A 21,906-nucleotide genomic window follows, 5' to 3' on the forward strand; every position below is an offset into this window, starting at 1 on the left:
GCTAAGTTCAGTTTTTCCACTGATTCATTTTAAGACTCTGAGATTGTCATTTTTCCCTCTCTTGGGCCCTCACTCTTATTAATGAAAATATGGAAAATTATAAGGAGTAAATGTCATGGGACTTTCCCCCATCACAGAGAGCTATTGTGAGAAATAACCTCCAAACATAATTGTAAAAAATTTTCAAATACATGAACATAGAGATGACTATAAATTATCAATAATAGACATCATTTAGGCATGTCTTTGTTGATAGTCACTTTCCAGGCAATGAAGAGCACCTGGAACTATATTTCAGTCACGTGCATTTTACTCCCTAGCTTTTCCCACAGACCCAAACTGTCTTGAGTAACAATTGAACTGAAAATTGAATGAAGCATTTAGCTAGTTTGAAAACAACTTGACAAATTCAGTCAATAAAAATAACCCATCGGTTGAGTTCATTTGGTTGGTTGTAAATGTATAAACCTCCAGATCCACAGAGAATTCACAGATTTACACATTTAAGGGCTGGGTGGCTTGAGATATGTTCAAAAAAAAAAAAAGGAACTCTGTGCTCATAGTTGTCCCTGAGCTGTCTTTGGGACCATGTTTCTTTTCTTTGGGACTGCAACTCTTTCCCATAGGACTGCTTTTTAACTCAAGGTTGACCTTCTGAGAAACAGAAGAACTGTTTCAGAGTGTGTTAACAGTATGATGCTGTGATGAGGATGTTAGCTCTGGTGACGGAGGACCTTATATCACCTTGAGCATGTCATTTAACCACCCTCGGCCTTAGTTTCTACATTAAATGAGGGCCTCACAGGATTAGATGGCCTTTCTGACTCCAGATCTATGATCCCACAGACCCCTGTGGGGTCAGTAAAGGAGGAGGGAAGGCATCAAGGTTTCTTTGTTTGAGGTATGGGTAACCTAGTGTATCAGCCCCCTCATGTTAGTGTATTAAGAATAATTTTAAAATATTTAAGTGAATAAAATAGTAGCAAAACAGGAATAAAGTAAATAGTAAAAATTGATTAAAATGAGGGGGAAATCTGACATGGTAAGGAATCACTTAAGATCCTGATGAACTTTTTGTCTGAATTAAAATGGCAAAGTTATCAGGAAATGCTCTGAAGAGACAAACATCAAGTTACTTCTCAGTAGGTAAAAACCCTGAGGGGTGGGGTGAGAGACAGCAGTCCTTACTTTGGTGGCTATTCGTGCAACTTCTAAAGGGTCTTCTACCAGAAACGTGTGACTCAAGCTAGCAGGCATCTTTGTTCTTTGTATGCTTGGAGTGGGAAGAGACAAGGTCTAATCAGCTAAGAGTAGTTTGGGTTGATCTCCTAGTGAAGCCAGTTTCATATAGACCTGAACCAAAGAAAATAACTCTGCTTCTGACTTATCTTCATAGTCAAGTCTACCAAGGACACAGTCAAAATCTTCTCCATTAAAAACGACAAAAACATTGTACTGTGATACACAAATGTAGGATTGGAATCCATGGAAATATACATGCATGCATATGTATGTATATATTGCCATGCTCCATAAATTGAATACATTTCAACAAGTTGGTCAACTAATAAAATATTCATTGTGCACTTCTTATGTGCTAGGTTCTCTGAGGACTTCAAAGAGCTATGAGATGCCATCCGTAGCCTCAGGAATGTTATAATTGAGTTAAATGTAAATACTAAGAGACAGGGGTCCGTGGACAGATAGCCTTGTTGTTGAAGAATGAAGAAATGATCTTGTAGAACAGAAGGTGGCAAAAGAGGAAAGTGGTGAAGAGGATTCAAGATAGTATGATGGTGACCGGAGAACTTCCAACCACGTGAGAGCTGTTCACAAGCAATCAATCCACTCCCCCATCTCAGCCTCCCCATGGAAACCTCTAAGTTCAATTAACAAGCACTTATTAAGCACCTATTATGTACGAGGAACTGGGGATACAGTGACAAAAATTACCTAGTCCCTACCCCCAAGTAACTTACAGTCTGTCTTGCCTGTTTATCACTTCAGCTCGTTTGAGATGGCTGCGACTATTGACTGTAACTAATGCCAGATATGTGAAGGAAAAGTGAAAAATTCAGTCCATTATCTGGATGATTTCCAATTTCATAGGCAAATCTCTACTGAATTTTTCACTTTTCATCAGAATGCTCCAACTCTTTGTCATCATCATAGTGTCACTTCTTTTTATGGAACAACCAGTATTTCTCATCATATACAAAAACAAGGAAAAGATAGATAACTGGAATTTTACCTGGAAATTATTGAATGAATCTGGCTTCTTCAAGATTAAGCACCTGCCTTACATCTTTGATGGTATTTTATTTTATTTTTCATCTGGACCTATGATTGTAATGGTATGGAAACTCCCTGGCATGAAAACTCCTCTCACCAAGACAAAGAGCACCAACTCCCTGAGAATTGTGGCCTCATATTCATGTGATGGGGGGGGGTGCTTGAATGTGTCTTCCTGATGCCTCCCTGCCTCTCACATTACACTATTCTTCACACCAACAACATTGATGAAAATTGACTATGACTTTTTGACGTGATAAGCTTAGTACATGATACCTTAGATTCTTACAGGTGTGGGGAATGTGCGGCCTTGAGGCTACATGTGGCCTTCTAGGTCTTTGGGTGCAACCTTTTGACTGAATCCAAGTTTTACAGAACAAATCCTTTTATTAAGGGGATTTATTCTGTGAAGTTTAGATTCAGTCAAAGGGCTGCACTTGAGTACCTAGGAGACCACATATGGCCTCGAGGCCACAGATTCTCTACCCCTGCAGAATATTTGAGCATTCACTTAGATCTGCAAAGTCTCTAAACATTTTTATAAGACTTATTAGCAAAGCAATCCCCCAATCAATAAATGGAACTACCATTAGATCTAGGAGACTCATGTGGTAAATCTCCAAGCCAGTTCCTGCTTCCATCCTCCAATCCTTAGTTCCCCTGAACTGCATCATCAATATCAGCATTGATGCTTTGCTTGGCAAGCTTATGCTCAGCCACCCCTTTGATGAAAGTTTTGGGAAATTCAGAGGTTACGCCTCTTCCCCAAAGGGCCAGAATCCTTTGTGTTAATACATCTTCATTTTCAAAATATCTTACTCTTCCAGCAAGCTAATATATATTAGGAAGAATATGAAATTCAAAAGGCCACTTCCCCCAAATCTCTTCTAACAGAGAAGCAGTATATCAGAGCTCACCTACCAACAGCCCCATAGGTGAGAAATTTTACTTCTATGGATTCATCTCCTTGAGGAGTCCTTCTCTTCAAGATGCATCTCAAGTACCATCTTCTGCATGAAGCCTTCCCTGAGGCCCCTAACCACTAGTACCTCCCGCCCAAACTTCCCTGTATATAACTACTTTGTATATATTTATATTTATTCACTTTATATTTATGTAGATATATTTTTATATATCATTGCTTCCTCATTTAGAATGTAAGCTCATTGCCAATAGGGATTGCTTCAACCGATTTACTTATAATCCCAGCATACGATACTTGGCACATTGTAGATGTTTTCTTAGTATTTGTCGATTGAATCTTTGGAGACAAAAGTGCACAGGTGTATCTGGAGAAACATGGCCACATTACTTACTGGGATGTATAGGCTAATCTTATTATAGTCATTTTTAGAGGAGTGGAATTGGAAATTCAGGACAGGGACCAAGCTTTCTTCTAAGCAAATATCCATTCCTAGAGGGTCAGCATCCCAAGATTTCTTGGAATCTCTTTATTTGATGACCCTTTTAGAGTCTAGACCTCATAGCTCCATTGAAAGTACAGAACATTCGGCGAGTATGCTGAATCCTTGCTTTACTACTACAGGAAGCAGGTAGGATTGAGAATGACCTGGTGACCTTCAATCAAGTCTTGGGTGGGGCTGACTGCCCGGCAGCAATGTCCTCCCCTTCTTCCTCTATTCCACATAGAATCATAGGATTTAGAGTTGTAAGAAACCTTAACTCCTTCATTTTACAGATGATAAAGTGGAGGCCAAAAGAGGCTAAGTAACTTGCCCAGGACCACACAGGTGAAAAGCAGCAGAGACAGGATTTGAATTCAGATTCTGACTTTATGTCCCAAGCTTTTTCTGTCACACTACAAGTAAATCGCTGGTGTTTTCAGCCTGTGTGCTGCCTTTTTGTGAATGAATGATTAAATGAATGAAAAAGCATTTAATAAAAACTTGTAATATGCCACACATTCATTCTTCTATGCACTAAGGACACAAATATAAAAATGAAACATTCCCTGCCCTCCAGGAGCTTACATTGGGAGATAGACATATAGGAGAGTGGAATCTATGGAAGGGGGCTTGGGTCTATGGAGTCACAGGAATGGTGAGATAATCCATATGGCACTGATTTAACTTTTTCTTCTTTTACTTTTTTCCACTTTTAGACCTTTCTTGATATTCATTTTGCCAGTTTCAGCTAATGAGAATTTTTTAAAGGGGGAAATCATAGAACCTGAAGCTGGAAAAGGCTTTCCTTAGAAGTCATCTGGCTTTTTTTTTAACAGATGAGAAAACTGACACCCCAAAAAGTTAAATGACTTGAACAAGGTCACACAGGTAGTAAGTAGCAATGCCTGGACTTGCAACTAGGGCCTTTGGGATTAATCATGCCTTCCCTTCTATTGTACCTTACTCTTCTCTTGAAAATTACTTACTAATTTCAAGGCAGTAACTTCTAACTTCCATGTGTAAAAAGTGACAGCTCTTATTTAAGGGACAGTGGAGATCATCCTTATTGACTTGAGTTTCTGTTGAAATTTTACTCTGTCAGAAAGCAAGCAATAGGGTCTTATAAGACATGAACTGGTATTGTTCAGGTCTCACAAGAACACATTCCAATTATATTGATGTGTCCTGCTGTTTTGGAACATGAGTCTAGGAGACGAATGTGTAGCTGAATCTCCTGGATATCTAGATAGCTTTGAGAACTCTCACACTGCCCCAGATATACATGTTCATGTCTTCATGAGACATGTGAGTAATTCATATACGCTGGACCTACTGTAGGAGATATATGTGGTATCATGGAAAGAACATTGGACTGGGAGACTGGAGATACGGGTTCTAAATACCAAGGTAACGTTGGGCAAGTCAGTTAATCTCCTTTGGCCTCAATTTCATAGACTCATAAAAGGGAATCTTAGGAATTGTTTAGTCCAACCCTGGCATTTTATAGATGAGCAAACAGAGTCCTAACACACAACACTCCATCTCCTATCTCCATGTCTTTGCATAAGCCCAGAATAATGCCTAGAATACATCCTTTCCTCATCTCCATCTCGTAGAACCTATCTCTTCATTCAAGATGCAGCTCAATGTGAAGACCTTCTTGTGTTCCTCAACTGCTGGTACCCTCCCTCCCTAACTACCTTGTATTTAACTATTTTGCTTGAACTTATTAATTAAATTTATTCTGTATATTCTTATGTTATTCATGGTGGCAATTATTGTCTCTCCCTTTAGAATGTAAGCTTCTTATGAATAGAGATTATCTTATTCATTGCATTTGTATACCCATCACCCATCCCAGTGCCTAGCGAATAGTTTAATAAATGCTTGTTGATTGATTAAATGACTCAACCAAAGTCACAATATGGTTCATGGGCAAAGCTGGGACTAGAACCTGGGCCTATATCCTAGGATCCTTGATCCAACTGCCTGTTACAGTGTCCTTTCAGAAAAAGAAGGGGTTGGATTAGATGATGTCTAAGGTTCCTTCCAAGTCTGAATTCTATTATTCTGTCCATTAAGAGCCTTAAGCATGGTCTCCATTAAACATCCGTCTGTATCTGTTTGCCAGGATATCTCTTCCTATGCAGTACACTGGGGAGTCAGATTTGAGCATGAGAGAGATGCTGTATTTGGCTCCAGGGCACGTTGGCTGCATTCCAGTCCTTAGTCAGCTGAATTTAATACCACAGCCATTTACAGGCCTTAGTTCTCAGCTCAGTTATAAACTCCCCCACACTACTGGCCTAAAAATGGTGAAAAGGTAACTGTCAAATGTGAATGATAAAAGAAATCACTCTTAGCACTTCATTAGTATCATATAACCCAACACATAACATACCAGCTTCCTGCTTATGAGACACAACTATGTGAAATTCATTCTTGGGGGACCCATATTCTTGAATGTGCTTACCCACTCTACAAGAAACTTCTCTAACAACTAATTATTTTCTGGGGCCAGGGGAGTCAGCATATGTTGTTTTCTGATGTTTGTTCTTAAAAAAAAAAAAAAAAGCAAGTGTAAAACCAGGAAAGCAGAATGTAACCAATTTATAATGTCATCAGTGTTTTCTCAGTAGACAGCTTTCTAAAGATCTGGCCCCAGGGCTGTTAGATGGTGCAGTGGATAGAGCACCAGCACTGGGGTCAGGAGGACCTGAGTTTAAATCAGGCTTCAGACACTTAATAGCTGTGTGACCCTAGGCAATTAATTTATTAATTAATTTTAAAAAAAAGATCTGGCCTCAACCCCAGCCTCCAAAATAATGTATTAGTGTAGACTCTGCTTGTTTACTGGCAGAAAAGGATGGTGGGGAACCCTAGGACTGGTTAGCAGAATTGTTTGTGCCATTGTGTGAACTGCTGCTGCTGATGGTTAGGAAAGTGTTTTCTTTAAAAAACAACTATGGAAACTGTGATTTGGGGAGTCTCTGCTGGTGATCCTTACCCCAGACTTCAGAAAATGTAGCTGACTCTGCCTTTTCCATGGTGCAGCTAGGCCGTGATGAGAGGGCTATTTCTCATAGGACTTGTATGACCTTAACCAGGGATGTGTTTATTGTTACTGTACATGTGACTCTTAGATCAGCAGAGTGATTAACCCCATTATAAATAGCATGAAGCTGTTTTGTTGGAAAATTCAGATTATATATATATATATATACACATATATATATCTATATACATATATATCTATATATCTATATCTATGTCTATATCTATATATATATGTATATATATACACACACTCAAGTTGTCTGTTATTAATGACAGGTGCCCATTCCCATTTAAAAATCATATCTGAGAATCACCTTGGCCTGTCAGTTTGTGTGTGGGGAGAAGGGCAGAATTTCCCATGGGTGCTGAATCTCGAGTTCCTCCACTTAGTCACCAAAACAAATCAAGAAAATTAAGCCAAATAAAGCCTAATTTATACACCAGTCATTTGGAATTTTGATCGTTGCACTTGGGCTGGGTCAAAGTTTCCTTTTGTACTGTCTGTGAAGAAAAGATTTGCAAGTAAATTGATAAGGTAAACAGGGTTTTTAGGCATGTTTAGCCAGATTAAATGAACAATCTTTTAAAAGTTCAATACAGTTCTTGGCACATATAGATGCTTATACTAGAAAGACCAGAATTCAAAAATATCTCAAAGAATCAAGCAGCTTTTTTTTTCATCAGTTGAAGTATCTGGTCCCTCTAAACTTACTGACTATATGTATAAAATAAAAGCTACCAATTTCAAATAGATCCTAAGTATTCATTAAAACAAGCTAAAGGACTTCTGTGGGAATTGTCTGTTAGATTTAATCTGTACTTTTAAGTAATACAACTGCATTTCTTTAAATGTTCTTTTTAATAGCCTATTATTCTAAATTTCCATTTATTTAACCAAACTCAGTTATTCTGGGTTGTTGTTTTTTTTTTTTTTGTCTAATTAAAAAAAATTTGGCAGTGGCTTCTATTTTAAGTGCCCCAATTACAGTGCAGAGGGAATTTAGTGATACTCCAGATAATGTAACTTTGATAAATTATAATAGAAACCATTTCCATGTTTGTCTGCCCATTTTTATATGTGTAACACCTAAGTCAATAAAGATGGCAAGGTTTGGAATGTCATTTCCAAAAACATAGTTGAGAGGCAGCTAGGTGGCGCAGTGGATAGAGCACTGGCCCTGAAGTCAGGAGGACCTGAGTTCAAATCCAGTCTCAGACCAAACACTTGCCACTAGCTGTGTGACCCTGGGCAAGTCACTTAACCCCAATTGCCAAAAAAAAAAAAAAAAAAAGATAGTTGAGCTGTAGCTATGAAATGACAAGGAAAAATAAAAAGAGAAATAGCTTCCTTTTTGGTTTATGTGTTATCAAATTATCAACTTGACTGTCTCTAGAATGAATTGTTTTAACATCATGGAGAAAAAAGCAACCTGGTCTCCAAAATTTAAGAAAAAGGAAAAAGCAAATTTAAAAATATGTCTTCTGTATATTACGTGTTATGACTTCAGAAAACAATACAGCTTTGGGCATTACTCTAGAAGGATGAGATTAAAAAATTACTGGATTAAAAGGCATCTTTGCATCCCAGTTCAGATGTTTACTAGCTGTGTGACAAGTCATTTAACCTTTCCACAGCCTCAGTTTTCCTGATCTGCAAAATGGGGGTAACAGTAGCACCTACCTCACAGAGTGCTTGTGAGGTTCCAATGATAGAGTCTTTGTAATGCACTTTGCAAACCCTAATCTGCTCTAGAGATATCAGCTGTTTTTATTATCATCCTTGGTTTTTTTTTCTGTTTTTCAGATATGCCTATTATTATTCAGGATTAGGAGGAGGTGTTCTAATAGCTGCTTACATTCAGGTTTCCTTCTGGACCTTAGCTGCTGGCCGGCAAATTAAAAAAATTAGGCAAAAGTTTTTTCATGCTGTTCTACGACAGGAAATAGGGTGGTTTGATGTCAATGACACCACAGAGCTCAACACGAGGCTCACGGAGTAAGTATTCTGCTAACTCCTTTATCATGTATTTAGAAAAATGCCCTTTTTTTTCCCTAAGAAGATGGACATAAATTGTGTGAAAATATGTACTTTTTACAAAAGAAACATGAAAGGTCCCACTTTAAGGCTGTACTATACCTGTAAGTGAAACCAGATAATAGCCAGACAAATCTTTCTTTTGGCCATCCCAGGCTATTGCTTGTTAATTAATTGGCCCAGTTTCAAGGTGACTTCTCCCCTTAGGGTCAGGCAAAAGTCTTCAGAGGGCTCAAGAATGGTGATGTGCCTTCCACTGGCCTAACTGTATTTGCGTTCAATGCATCTGCTTATGCATCTGTTGGTTTGCACTATACCTTTTCACTGAGAACGCCATGACCATAACCACTCAAGTGTGATTCTTTTTTTAGTGACATCTCCAAAATCAGTGAAGGAATTGGTGACAAGGTTGGAATGTTCTTTCAAGCAGTAGCAACATTTTTTGCAGGATTCATAGTGGGGTTCATAAGAGGATGGAAGTTAACCCTTGTGATAATGGCCATCAGCCCTATCCTGGGACTTTCTACAGCCGTCTGGGCAAAGGTAAGTCAAACAGATGGACCTTTAGGCATGGCTTCTTTGGTACTTAGGAGACCCCTGCTCAGTATGGTTTTCTCTGTAATTCAATTCAGTTCCACAAATATTTATGAAGTGCATCCCATGTGCCAGGCACTGAAGCAACATAGTATAATTGAAAATTTAGTATTGAACTTGGATTCAAGAGAGACCTGGGTTAGACTTCTCCCTCTCATACTTGTTAGCTGTGTGATTATGGACAGACTCCCTTGATATATCTGAACTTGTTTCCACATTTGTAAAATAGGGATAATAATAATAATAATGAGGGGGAGGATAATTAATATTAATATAGTGCCTATAATGGGCCAGGTGCTTTCAGTTATTATTTCCTTTGATCTCCACAATAACCCTGGGAAATTACTTACAGGTTGTGGTTTGTCCTTTGTTCTCTAAGAGGACCCTGACATCCAGGGAGATATGACATGACTTGCAATTGACTTTAATTTGAGAGAGGCCTGCGCAAAGTCACCAGCCTCACTTTCTCCTCCAGAGCCATCTGGGTCCAGTAGCCAGATATTGATCTGGACCATCCGAGCTGCCATCTTGGGGACCCAGCTGACCAGTTCCAGTTGGGCAACTCGGCTGTTCTCTCCTCCCCTCTTCTCCTCCTCCCTTCCACTCCCGTCCCCTCCCCTTTCCCTATCATGCCCTTACCTGAGGGTGTTCTGCCCAAAGGGAGGTAAATTTTGATGGCTGAAACCTACCTAGTTAACTTGGGGTTTACTGCCTAGATTTCTTTCTCAAAGACCAAGCCTTAAACCCAATTCATTCTGGGCCCTCCAGGCTCAGAGTGAATGTCAATAGTAACTGTTTCTCTTTAGGCCAGCAACCCTCAAGGTCTTCCCCTCCCAGTCTGATTTTTTTTTTTTATTAAAGGGGCCGTCATTTGATTCACTTTTTAATGAGGCGTATGGGCATTACTTCACTCAAAGTGAGAACTTGAAAAGACCTTCCCTTAAAAAGGCCAAGGTCTCCCACTGCATCCTGGGCCATCTCCAGTCATCCCGATAAATATATGGCCACAGGACTCAGATGGCTCTGGAGGAGAAAGTGAGGCTGGTGACCTTGCACAGCCCTCCCTCATTCAAATCAAATTCAATTGCCAGTCATGTCATCATCTCCCTGATGTCATGGTCCTCTTCAAGAACAAAGGACAAACCGTAACACCCAACCCTGGGAGATAGATGCTATTATTATCCCCATTTTACAGTTGAGGAAACTAGGGCAAACAGAGGTTAAGTCATTTGCCCAGGGTCACACAGCTAGTTATCATCTGATACTGGGTTTGAACTCAGGCCTTCTTGACAGGAGGACCCTTCACCATGTAGCTGCCCCTGGGGCCTAGGGCCTAGGATAAGGCCTATAGTACCAAAATCACAAGGTTGTTTTAAGGAACAAATGAGATAGTAATCACTTGGAGATATGTGATGGAGGGTCCCTGCTCCCTAACTCAATTTCATAGCAGAAGTAGATATCCTCTGACTGCCTTCGGTCAGCTATAAGAATCTCTTGATTCTGTGGATCCAGAATGCCATGGATATACTTGGCTCCTCAGGCGTCTCCCACCTGTTGACCTCATACAACTCTCTAAGCTCTGGAGAGTAGAAGAAGGGAGATACCCTTCTCCCATTCCCCCCCCCCCCCGCCAAATCTAGGTCCACAAGCTATGAACTTATGATCTCCCAGACAAGCCTCTGTCTAGGATGGGATTGCCTCCTGTTTTGTTTTGTTTTTGTATTTTTTTAGGAAAGAAGACATAAAACCAGGAGAAGACAGCCCCATCCTAGACACAGGCTTGACTAGGGGACCATGAGCTCTCAGTTTGTGGGGCCAGTGGCAGGGAGGAGGAGAGAGGGAAGAAGAAGGAAAGGGCAACCTCCCCGCTCAGCCCGTACTTCAGGGCAGAGGAAGTGGTATAACTCTAGTAGGAGGACGAGGCCTGAGGAGTAGAGATTCTAACTTTAGAATATTCTGGAATTCTGGGCTCAGCAGCCAGTTAAAAGTGTGGGTCTTCTTAGCTGATAAGAAGCAATCAAAAGATAGGTGTTTCAACTCTGAAGTGAGGAGGGGGAGAGCACCTTCATCAAAATTGGGGGAAGGGAGAGCTACTTAAGTATTTTGCAAGCCCTATGCCACAATATAAATGTCTGCTGCTCTTGACAGCTCAGATATGCCTTTTTATGAGACTATATCTAGATGGTGCTAGATTTACCCTATTAGAAAATATTCCAAGTCTTCTCTAATAAAGAGGCAGTTTTTCTTCCAGATTAGAATTTCTTAAAATAAATTTTCATCTATTCAGTTTAACTTATATTAATGATATTGTCACACCATGCCTTGATAGAGGTTCAAGAGAAGGAGCAAACCCTTTAACTGTGTCAAATGATGCCATTAAAATTTTTTTATTATAATTCCCTCTATTTGTGTAAATGTACTTTAAATATAAATAATTATAAGCAGATATTATAATTTTACTTTAAAATAAAAATTTTCATCATACTATCAGTAATATATACAAACACATCATATCAATTAATGTAGCTTGGTCCTTTGAGGTATTCTTAAATTCCTATCATTAATAAATTGTTTAATTGATTTTAACTAAGCCAGTCATGGAAACATTTTTTCTTTTGTTTTTGGTATAAATGCACATCATTCATTTTGGTACTTGGTAAATCATCCAATATAGTTAAATAAAAATTCTTATAAAGTTTTTATTATGTGTTCTTAGCACCTGTGACAATTTAACAATTCAATTCAATGTTATTCAGTACCACTAAGTACTAGACATTCTTCTGGGTATTAGAAGTACAAACACAAAAAAGAAGTCCTTGCCCTCAAAGAGCTTGAATTCTATTTGGGGGTAGGGGAAGTGACCGAGGTATTCACACAAAAGTAAAGACAATGTTTCTCCTGATCTGCCCAAGAAGCATTGGGGTGATGATCAGACTAAGAGAAGGAAGAAGTTAACTTCAGTTAATGAAAATATCTCTTCAGTTTTCCCTAAATTCAAAGAAGATGAATGAGCTTGGGTTTTATTGTCATTCCAGATACTGTCTGCATTTAGTGACAAAGAGTTAGCAGCCTATGCTAAGGCTGGTGCTGTGGCAGAGGAGGCATTGTCTGCCATAAAGACTGTGATAGCCTTCGGGGGACAAAACAAAGAACTGGAAAGGTCAGGATTTTCATCGTGCACTCTAATGAGATGAATTTGGTGGGTCTTTTTATTTTGGTGGGGGTTGGGGGGGGGTGGTTTGGCTCCAGCAGGTTATTTCTAATGGTAATCTTTTCTCCCCATTTTACAGTTGAGGAAACTGAGGTAGACAGAGGTTAGATGACTTTCCCAGGGTCACACAGCTAGTAAGTATCTAAAACCAGATTTGAACCCAAGTCTTCTTAACTGCAGACCCAGCACTTTATCTACTGTACCACATTGAGAAAACCCAATCAACTAAAACCTAGACATTCATAACAGTGTAGCATAATGAAAGCATATTAGATTTGAAGTCAGAGGACCTCAGTTCAAATCCTAGCTCCTCTGTTACTGCATTACTACTGGGCCTCTCTGGGCCTTAGTTTCCTTATCTGCAAAGTGTCAGGGTTCGACTATATCTTCTCAAAAGCCTTTTCCAGATCTCAGGTCATATTTTCATAACATTTTAAGGCTTATCAAGCACAATTTTCCTGACAGCTCCCTCACGAACCAGATAGTACAAAACATTATTACATTTTACAGAAAAGAAACCTAACTCTCAGATAAGTGTCAATGACTTGCACAGGGTCACATAGTTATTAGAGTGAGGGCTCCCAACTCCAACTCTCTCTCATCTAAATTGGGGGTAGGAGGGCAGCAGGGTGATTCATGCTGCAAAAAGACTCTTTCCTTTACAGAAGAAATGAATCCAGAGTTCCTTTAAAATAGTAAGCACAGCCTAATGTATTTAAAATGTGAATCAGTTTTTAAAAATTCAAATTGCAGAAGTGTGGGTCTTTTCATACAGTCTCATCAGTGAATCATTAAAAACTCCATGGGGATTTTCCAGTGCTGATACAAAGATCCCTGATTACCTCTCATTTCCCTTTCTAGCAGTCCCCTACAAAGTGTCCAGAACAGCATCAGAACTGGCCATCTATACAGGCAGCGGATTGTTTCAGAAATTCTCTACCCAGACCTGGTAGACCCCCCCCATTTAAATTGAGCATCTCAGTAGGGGAATTTAAAGAAAGGACTTTCTTTTATAACTTCACAGTGTCAGGGAACCTTCCAGAGGCAAGAGGAAATTACACTGAAAATTGGAAATCTCTTGGCTATCATAGGCTGCCTGAAGGTTGCATAAAAGATAGAAGATGCATCCTACTGTCCATGTAAATCTTCATTTTCATTTCCCTTTCCTTTCTTCCTATTCCTTAACATCTTTCTCCCTCACATCTTCACTGTTCTCTAACCTCTTATTTTGTTTTGTTTTTCTTCTTTTCTTTTTTTCCTTTTGCTGCTGCTTCCCTGAACACAATATTCTCCTCAGACTATTCTGACTCTCTTTTGGACCACATGAGGTCAGGGTAATCACTGCTGCCTCCTTTAGTCCTGGTAAGCAAGTAGCCAAAATGAATGCAATAATGGAACACCCACCCCTCGGGTTGGGATGCTTACGCAGACTGTTCGCTGATATTAGATCTCACTGGAAGTGCTGATAAGCACAGCAGCAGATGCAGAATGAAGCTTAAGTTACTGGACCGTTCTTACCCTTGTGAGATCCAAGCTCAGCATCCTAAGCAGAGAAAGCCAGATTGTAGGGACACATTAACGTAGACGTATGGGTAGAATGCTAGCCTTGGGGGTCAGAGAGATTTGGATTCAAATCTTTATTCTGACACCTTCTGACATTTGAACCTGGGCATCACCCAACCTCTCACTGTCCCAGGCAACTTTCTAAGACTATACAATGTGAGGTGTATTAACTTGTTTCCTGTGGAAGAATTACAAGCTACTCTGTTCTGTTCAAATTGGTCTTATTTCAATGAAAGGTCAAGGAAATTATCTTCATAGGATAAAGAATAGGGGTGATGATGGGATTTTGGAGCCAGAGAAGACATGAGCGAACACCCAACAATACAGTGTAAACTCTTTGAGGGCAGGGACGCTTAGTATTTGTTTTGTATCCCCAGCAGAATTCATGGCACATGCAGGGACTTAATTCATAGAATTTAGTCCAGTCCTTTTATTTTACAACTGAAGAAACTGAGGCCCAGAAAGAATCAGTGGTCAATTTAGATCAAGGACACTGGTCCCTTGATTCCTTCTTCACTCCAAAGTTCTTTCCACTACAACAAAACTATGTCTGTCAAATATTTTAAACCTCAATGATCTACATTATAATTTTATCTTGACACCTTAGGCTCAGTTATTATTTGCAAATTGTGGAATTAGTACATGGTCAGTCCAGATTCATCATAGCAGTATTTGAGTAACAATCACTTTCTCTATCCTGTGATTGTAAGTGGATGTTTTTCTCCTCTTGTCTGCCTTATCCCTTCTAATGATCACGTATTCCAGATTTTTCAAAATTTAACTCTAGTCATAGGAAATAGAAAACTTTCCCTCCCCATCTCCCAAACTGAAGAATACAGTATACCTCCATTTGCTGATCCAGTGATGGTAAATTAAAAAAAAAAAAAAGGAGTCCTCCTTCTCAGTCATCCCCACAAGGATTTCGAATGTACTGTCCATTCTTATGATTATCTTGTCATGTCTGGCACAGAGACAATACAGTAATATTGAATAGGCTTTTTAGTGTGGAGTGAAGATTCCTTCTTGCTGCAGGAAGAAACTGGGCTGTTATGTCTTTAACTATTTAAGGTTGCAAAATCACATGAAGGATTTCAGGGCCTGAAATCTCACCTGCCTTTACCTCATCCCTACATTATGATGAACTCATCCCCTGAAAGCAGTGGTCTGAGCATAGGAGTAAAGAAGACTTGAGCGCATTTGTTGGAAGACAGTTTCTGGACTTGCCCCAGGAATAGTGTTCTGTACTGTTAGGGGCCAAGAGAGGTGGGCCTGGGCTAGTACAGAGCATTCATTCTCCTCCTGGGTCATCCCAAGTTTGAACAGTTTTAATCGGGAGAACATTAATCAGGACTATTATGAGACTGCCATGGTGATTTGGATCCTCAGACCTTCAGGCTTCTTAGGTCTGATGGTGATTCGGAATGCACATTCTCATTTTTATTCTAACTTTTTCTCCCCTCTTCAATTTCTGTTAGGTATCAGAGACATTTAGAAAATGCCAAAAAGATTGGAATAAAGAAAGCTATTTCAGCAAATATTTCTATGGGCATTGCCTTCCTGCTAATATATGCATCCTATGCATTGGCTTTCTGGTATGGATCTACTCTAGTCATATCCAAGGAATATACTATTGGAAATGCACTTACAGTAAGTAGATATCCATGCAATATCCATGAAAAATCTGGGAATATTAGTTATTCATCCCCCTACTTATCTTTACTTCCCCTTCCATAAACCTTTTGTTTCTTCCTCCTTGCCCTCCTGATCCTTTGACATTAAGGTTTTATTTTCTACCATTACGTAGGCCATTTTTTTTTTCTCTCTCATCTTTGGTCTAATAGCTCCCATAACCCCAGCTAGCCATATTGTAAATGTGTGCCACTAGACGTAACAGGGACCTTGGCAAGAGTGGATGATTTCAGTAGAGAGGTACATGTTCCAAGCACCATCAAATGTGGTCACTGGGGCAGATGGTTTCGCCTAACTACTTTTGTTACAGAGGCAGCCTCATTAGGTGGGGTATAGGGAAATAAATTTAGAAACATCTGTGCTATAAAATAAAATGCATCAAGAAGGCTTATTATTAATTAAAAAGAAATAGTGACCGGATCAGGGCAAGTCATTATTCTTTTAGTACCTAACATGACATCTTGCAGAGTAGATGCTCAATAAATATTTATTGAATGAATGAATAGTACATAATTCCAAGCACTTACCTTACTGATGGTAGATTAACAGCAAGACTGTCCACAAGATTTACAGCTTCGATTAGACAGGGGATATGATCCAAATTTTGTTGGGGACAGGCACACTGGGGGCAACACTGACAGCTAATGGACAGAGGGCTGGTAGCAAGCTTATGTAGTAAACCTTTACTGTTTTGTGTACAGTTCTTTTTCAGTTCTCCTTTGTATTTAGAAAGGCCTGATTTATTTAGTATTTAAGTTCAAAAATTAAATTAAGTTCTTAGAAAAGGAACAAAGGGCTGAACTAGCAGTTGATGAAATGGGCACTATTAGAAGTGAAGTCATTTGAGAAGGGGATGACTAGAGCCAGGTTTCTAAATCTAATCATCAACAGAGGGCTGGGTTTGGGCTGAGGCATTAGATTAGAGAAGAGATCACTGGAAGAAAACGAATAATGGGACCTGCTGCGGCTGTGGTCAAGCCTAGGAAACCACTTAAGAGTAAGTGAGATAGGAAGTGGGATCAGATCCGAGGAATCCAACATGACAAACCCATGGAAATTTGCTGCCAAGTTCTGCTTTTTAACGTCTCCGCCTTAGGCCTGAGCTTTGAGTGCTGTGAGACGGGAGAACAATGCCTAGATCATCTGGAGCAGTGTCTTCATCTCTTTCAGCCAAAGAGCTTTCTGAGTCTATCTCAGGAGGCAGTCATGTGTTCTTAGGCGAGACATGGGACTCAGCTGGGGGAGAGAGATGAAATTAGAATCTGCCAAATCTTGTCCAATTCCCCAGTCTAGGATTAGGGGTCCCTAGCCAGGGTCCTGATGTCATCTTTATCTATAAGAAATATGATTATCATTACTATTAAGTAAATGTTAAACTTATTTATATACAGTAAAATTTCAGCTATCTGAAACCCTTGAGAAATACATTATTCTGTTAACTGAGATTTCTGCATTCCTGAGGTTTCATCCAATTAGGTACTGATAGTGTTTATTTTAAATATTTTATATGGAAATCTTTAAAAGAAAAAAAAAAGATTGCCTGATTTCTTAGTTTCTTGAGCAGGGTTAATTAAACATAGTAAAACATTTTCTTAATGACTCAGAATCTTTATTCTGAACAGTAATCATTGTATTGAGCAGCGTGGTATGGTAGAGTATGGGGTTTTGAGTCAGAGTTCAAACCCTGGCTCTGCCAATTACAACCTATGTGACTTTGGGCAAATCATTTAACTCCTTGGGCCTCAGTTCCTTTATTTATTAAATGACCAGGCTGGACTAGACAACCCTTTGAGATTTCTCTCAGGGCCAGATCCTATGAGGACACCTACCCTTATTTCTACTTTCCACAGCCCGTTAAATAAATAAGAATCAAGGCTCTTACTACCAAAACCTAGGCATTTCTAAATGATGTGAATTTATTCCTCTTGTGGAAAAAAAAAATAAAAATTCAAATTAAAAGGTAAAGTGTTTGGTTGTACTTAGACAATAGCCCAAAATTACTTCCAAGGAATTCCTAAACAGTATATCTGGGTGGCAGTGTCTTAATGTGTCTAGTTTTGGTCCTAACGTGCTTAGCAAGATATTTATTTCAAAATGTGCTTTTTGTGAGAGAATTTTGCAGACCAAACCTCTTTGTGGGTTTGCCATGGCCCATGCTGTCAGGTTCCTATGTGTCTTATCTATAGCATCCCCTGTAGTTCTAAGAAGGAAAAAAAATCATTTGGGAATAATTAATAAAGCTGTAAGATCTTAGATGTAAAGGGGCAGCTAGGTGGTGCAGTGGATAGAGCACCGGCCTTGAAGTCAGAAGGACCTGAGTTCAAATCCGGCCTCAGACCAATCACGTGTCACTAACTAGCTGTGTGACCCTGGGCAAGTCACTTAACCCCAATTGCCTAAAAAAAAAAAAAAAGATCTTAGATGTAAAGCTGGCAGAGGCCATTCAGTCCAACTACTTCATTTTGCAGATGAGGAAATTGAGGCCCAAGGAGATAAGCATTTGTAAGAGAGGGCTTACTCTCTATAGACTCTGCCTTAGAATGCTGGGAATGGAATGAAAACCTGACCCTGCATTAGTCTAGGAGAGTAGCAACAGAAAGTTATATTTGAGGTTTGTTTGTTAACTTGCAAGTATATGTGTGTGTGTGTGTGTGTGTGTGTGTGTGTGTATGTATATGTATGTATATATATATATATATGTACGTATGTATGTATTATAGGGAAATTCATTTAGGGAAAAATGAAACAATTTAGATTATGAAGTACAAACTTGGATAAGTCCTATGTAACTTTGCTGTGCCCCCAAGCTCCAACATTTCTTCAGAATAATCCAGCTAGGTAGGGTTTACCAGGTGAATTATGGTCCTAAAATTGACTGTCCACATTTTTCTCCTCCTGTCTTCTCCATAGGTCTTTTTTTCAATATTAATAGGAGCTTTCAGTGTCGGGCAGGCTGCACCATGCATTGATTCATTTGCTAATGCAAGAGGAGCAGCTTATGCAGTCTTTGATATTATTGATAACGTAAGTCATTTGTTTCCTTCAAACATAAAAAAAATTCGTTAAGGATTGACAAATTAAATCTAGTTTAAATGTGTACATGTAGAATGGATTAAGTCAGCTTCTCTCAGTTGGGGGTGAAGGAAATGATGTCCTTGTTTATTTGAACATTTGTAATTAGAAGACAACTTTAACATCCTAGAAACTCTCCTGTTTTGACGAGTATAGTTAGATCAACCTTTGATGATCAGTGGGTACAGCAGGGATATTCATTGTGAGGGTCTGGGTTTTCTCCAAGTTGAGTATTTTAAGGAGGAAGTTGATGGCAAAGGGAATAGATTACAGACCTGAAGTCAGGAAATTCTGAGTTTGAATTTGGCCTCGCACACTTAGTAGCTGTGTGACCCTGGGAAAATCACTTAAACCTCTGTTTACCTCAGTTTCCCCAACTGTATAATGGGGTAATAATAGCACCTACCTCTCAAGGTTGATGTAAACATCAAGTGAGATAATACTTGTATCATTAGGGCAGTGCCTGGCACATGGTAAACACTACATAAATGCTTATTCCCTTCTTTCCCCCATCCCTTTCAGTACCTAGATTGCAGCAGTAAATAAATAGTACTAAACTTAAGATAGAGAAGACCTGAGTTTGGATCTCACTTTAGGTACTAACTAGATATTTGATCATGGAGAATTCATTAACCTCTCTGAGCTTCAGTTTCCTCATCTGTAAAATTGAAAAAAAAATAGTCCCTACCTCACGTGGTTTTGAGAATCAAATGAAATAATGTATATGAAGTGCTTTGCCAATTTCAGAGCTCTATAAAAATGCTAGCTGTTATCTGAGATCTTATTTTGTAATTATACTTGTGTAACTTTGGCTTCCATTTTGAGGAAGACGACTAATCCCAGAGGGTTTGGAGGCTAGGCCACCACTTGCCCTGGATGGTTAAATATGAAATATAAAAACAAACTCAAAACCAGATCAATGGATTGTACCATGGCCAGACATGATTACTGTGGTTTCCTGCAGGCCAATATATATAATACTTTTCATCATTTGATTGGCATGATTATAGAATGTCTAGAATGATTGAATGGATCTGGCTATAGGCCAGTTTTACTTAATGTAGGGATGAAGTCAATCCATGTTATCGAGGCACTGATCTTGATAATTAATTACAAAAACCCCAAGCCCAGATTTTAAAAAGACAGAGAAAGAGAGAGAGAGACAGACAGACAGACAGAGTGACAGAGAGAAAGAGACAGAGAGAGAGAGAGAAGGCTTTACATTTTTGAGTTTCACTGATCAAATGCATAAAAAAAACTCCACAAAAAAAAAAATCAGCAACTATCCCCAGGTGGGCTAGGTTTTTGCTTGAGGGTCAAACCACAGCCTTTTTTGTTTAGATAATGAGATAAGAAGGGTTTTTACATTTAGGAATTCTATACAATTGATACCATAAATCATAGAACTATAGATTTAGAAGTTGAGGGGACCTCAGAGGCATTAACTCTAACCACTGCATTTTACAAATAAGGAAACTGAGACTTAGAGAGGTTAACTGACTTTCCCAGGGTCACACAGATAGGGAAGGAAGGAGGGAGGGAATCTGCATCTATTAAACACTTTCTATATGCCAGACACTACACTAAGTGCTTTGCAAATATTGTCTTATTTTCACATCAATCCTGGGAGCTAGGTGCTGTTGCTTTCTTCATTTTACAGTTGAGGAAACGGAGGCAGAATGAGGTTAAGTGACTTGCCCGAGGTTACTCAGATAGTAAATGTCTGAGGCAGGATTTGAACTCAGGTCCTCCCGACTGGGCTCAGCACTCTATCCACTGTACCACTTGATATTTAGTTGTGTGACCATCAGCTAGATTGTTTGGTCAGTAGTTACATACTTTTGTTAAGACAACTGCAATAATGGAATCAATTACAATGGTGATGATGGTAATAAGAATGAGAATGAAGCTTTATGTAGTGCTTTAAGCATTTTACATGTATTTCCTCAATTTCTAATTAGCATAGTACAGTGGAGAGAGAGCACTGGCCTTGGATTCAGGGGACCTGGCTTCAAGTCTTGACGGTTGTTTCCTGCCTATGTGATTTTAAATGTCTTCCCCCCTCTAGGCCTAGGTTACCTCATCTGTAAAATGAGAGAATTGAAATCGATGGCCCCAAAGGTTTCATGTAGCTCACAATATATGATTCTATAACTTGTGTCATACTTTACACTTCATATTTCCTTATAGCACCTCTGTAAGGTGTGCTATAATTATTATAATTATAAATATAATTATTCACAATTTATATATAAGGTAATAGAGCTTTATAAAGGAAAATTGATCTGGGCAAGGCCACCCAGCCAGTAAGTGGCAGGTCTTAAACCTAGTGTCCGACTCCAAATCTAGGGTGCTTTCCAGTGTCCTGTGTCACCTCTGCAGTATAGGTGTTGTTAGTCCATTCCCCCAAAGTATCTGTGGATAGACGCACAACTAGAAGGAAAATAGAGGACAGAGTCAGAGAAATGCATGAGGGAAGGGACTAACAACACATAATAGCCATATTACAAAAAACAAAAACAGAAACAAAAAAACAAAAAAAGAGTGAGAAAATTGTACTTCAAAGGGCACTCAGATTTGATCAGTTCATTCTCTGGAGGTGGATAACATGTATTTCCTGTGTTAAGAAACACTCTTTTGTACCTCAAATCAAGTCTAGTAAGAATTTATTAAGCTCCTAGTAGATACCACTGTGCTAAGCTCTCAGGATACCAATAAAAGAAGGAAAGAAAGAAAGAATGAAAGAGAAAGAAAGAAAGAAAGAAAAGGAAAGAAAGAAAAGAAGGAAAGAAAGAAAGAAAGAAAGAGAGAGAGAGAGAAAGAGAGAAAGAGAGAAAGGAAGAAAGAGAGAGAGAGAAAGAGAGAAAGAGAGAAAGGAAGAAAGAGAGAAAGAGAGAGAGAGAGAGAGAGAGAGAAAGAGAGAAAGAGAGAAAGGAAGAAAGAGAGAGAGAGAGAGAAAGAGAGAAAGAGAGAAAGAGAGAAAGAGA

The 21,906-nt window shown here is 39.1% G+C and overlaps 1 protein-coding gene across 5 annotated transcripts in view; it reads left to right on the forward strand.

Moving 5' to 3' along the window:
• Nucleotides 1-21,906, forward strand: part of LOC114032564 (phosphatidylcholine translocator ABCB4) — a 106,903-nt gene that overhangs the window by 27,700 nt on the left and 57,297 nt on the right. For all 5 annotated transcript variants that reach the window (XM_027847894.1, XM_027847895.1, XM_027847897.1 and 2 more), the window contains exons 6-10: nucleotides 8,560-8,751; nucleotides 9,162-9,333; nucleotides 12,420-12,544; nucleotides 15,634-15,805; nucleotides 18,758-18,871. In XM_027847894.1, the coding sequence (XP_027703695.1) occupies nucleotides 8,560-8,751; nucleotides 9,162-9,333; nucleotides 12,420-12,544; nucleotides 15,634-15,805; nucleotides 18,758-18,871 (775 nt within the window). The remainder of the gene's footprint in view (nucleotides 1-8,559; nucleotides 8,752-9,161; nucleotides 9,334-12,419; nucleotides 12,545-15,633; nucleotides 15,806-18,757; nucleotides 18,872-21,906) is intronic.

Source organism: Vombatus ursinus, unplaced genomic scaffold (genome assembly GCF_900497805.2).
Source record: "Vombatus ursinus unplaced genomic scaffold, bare-nosed wombat genome assembly UNPS02005459.1, whole genome shotgun sequence".
Taxonomy (NCBI): Eukaryota; Metazoa; Chordata; class Mammalia; order Diprotodontia; family Vombatidae; genus Vombatus; species Vombatus ursinus.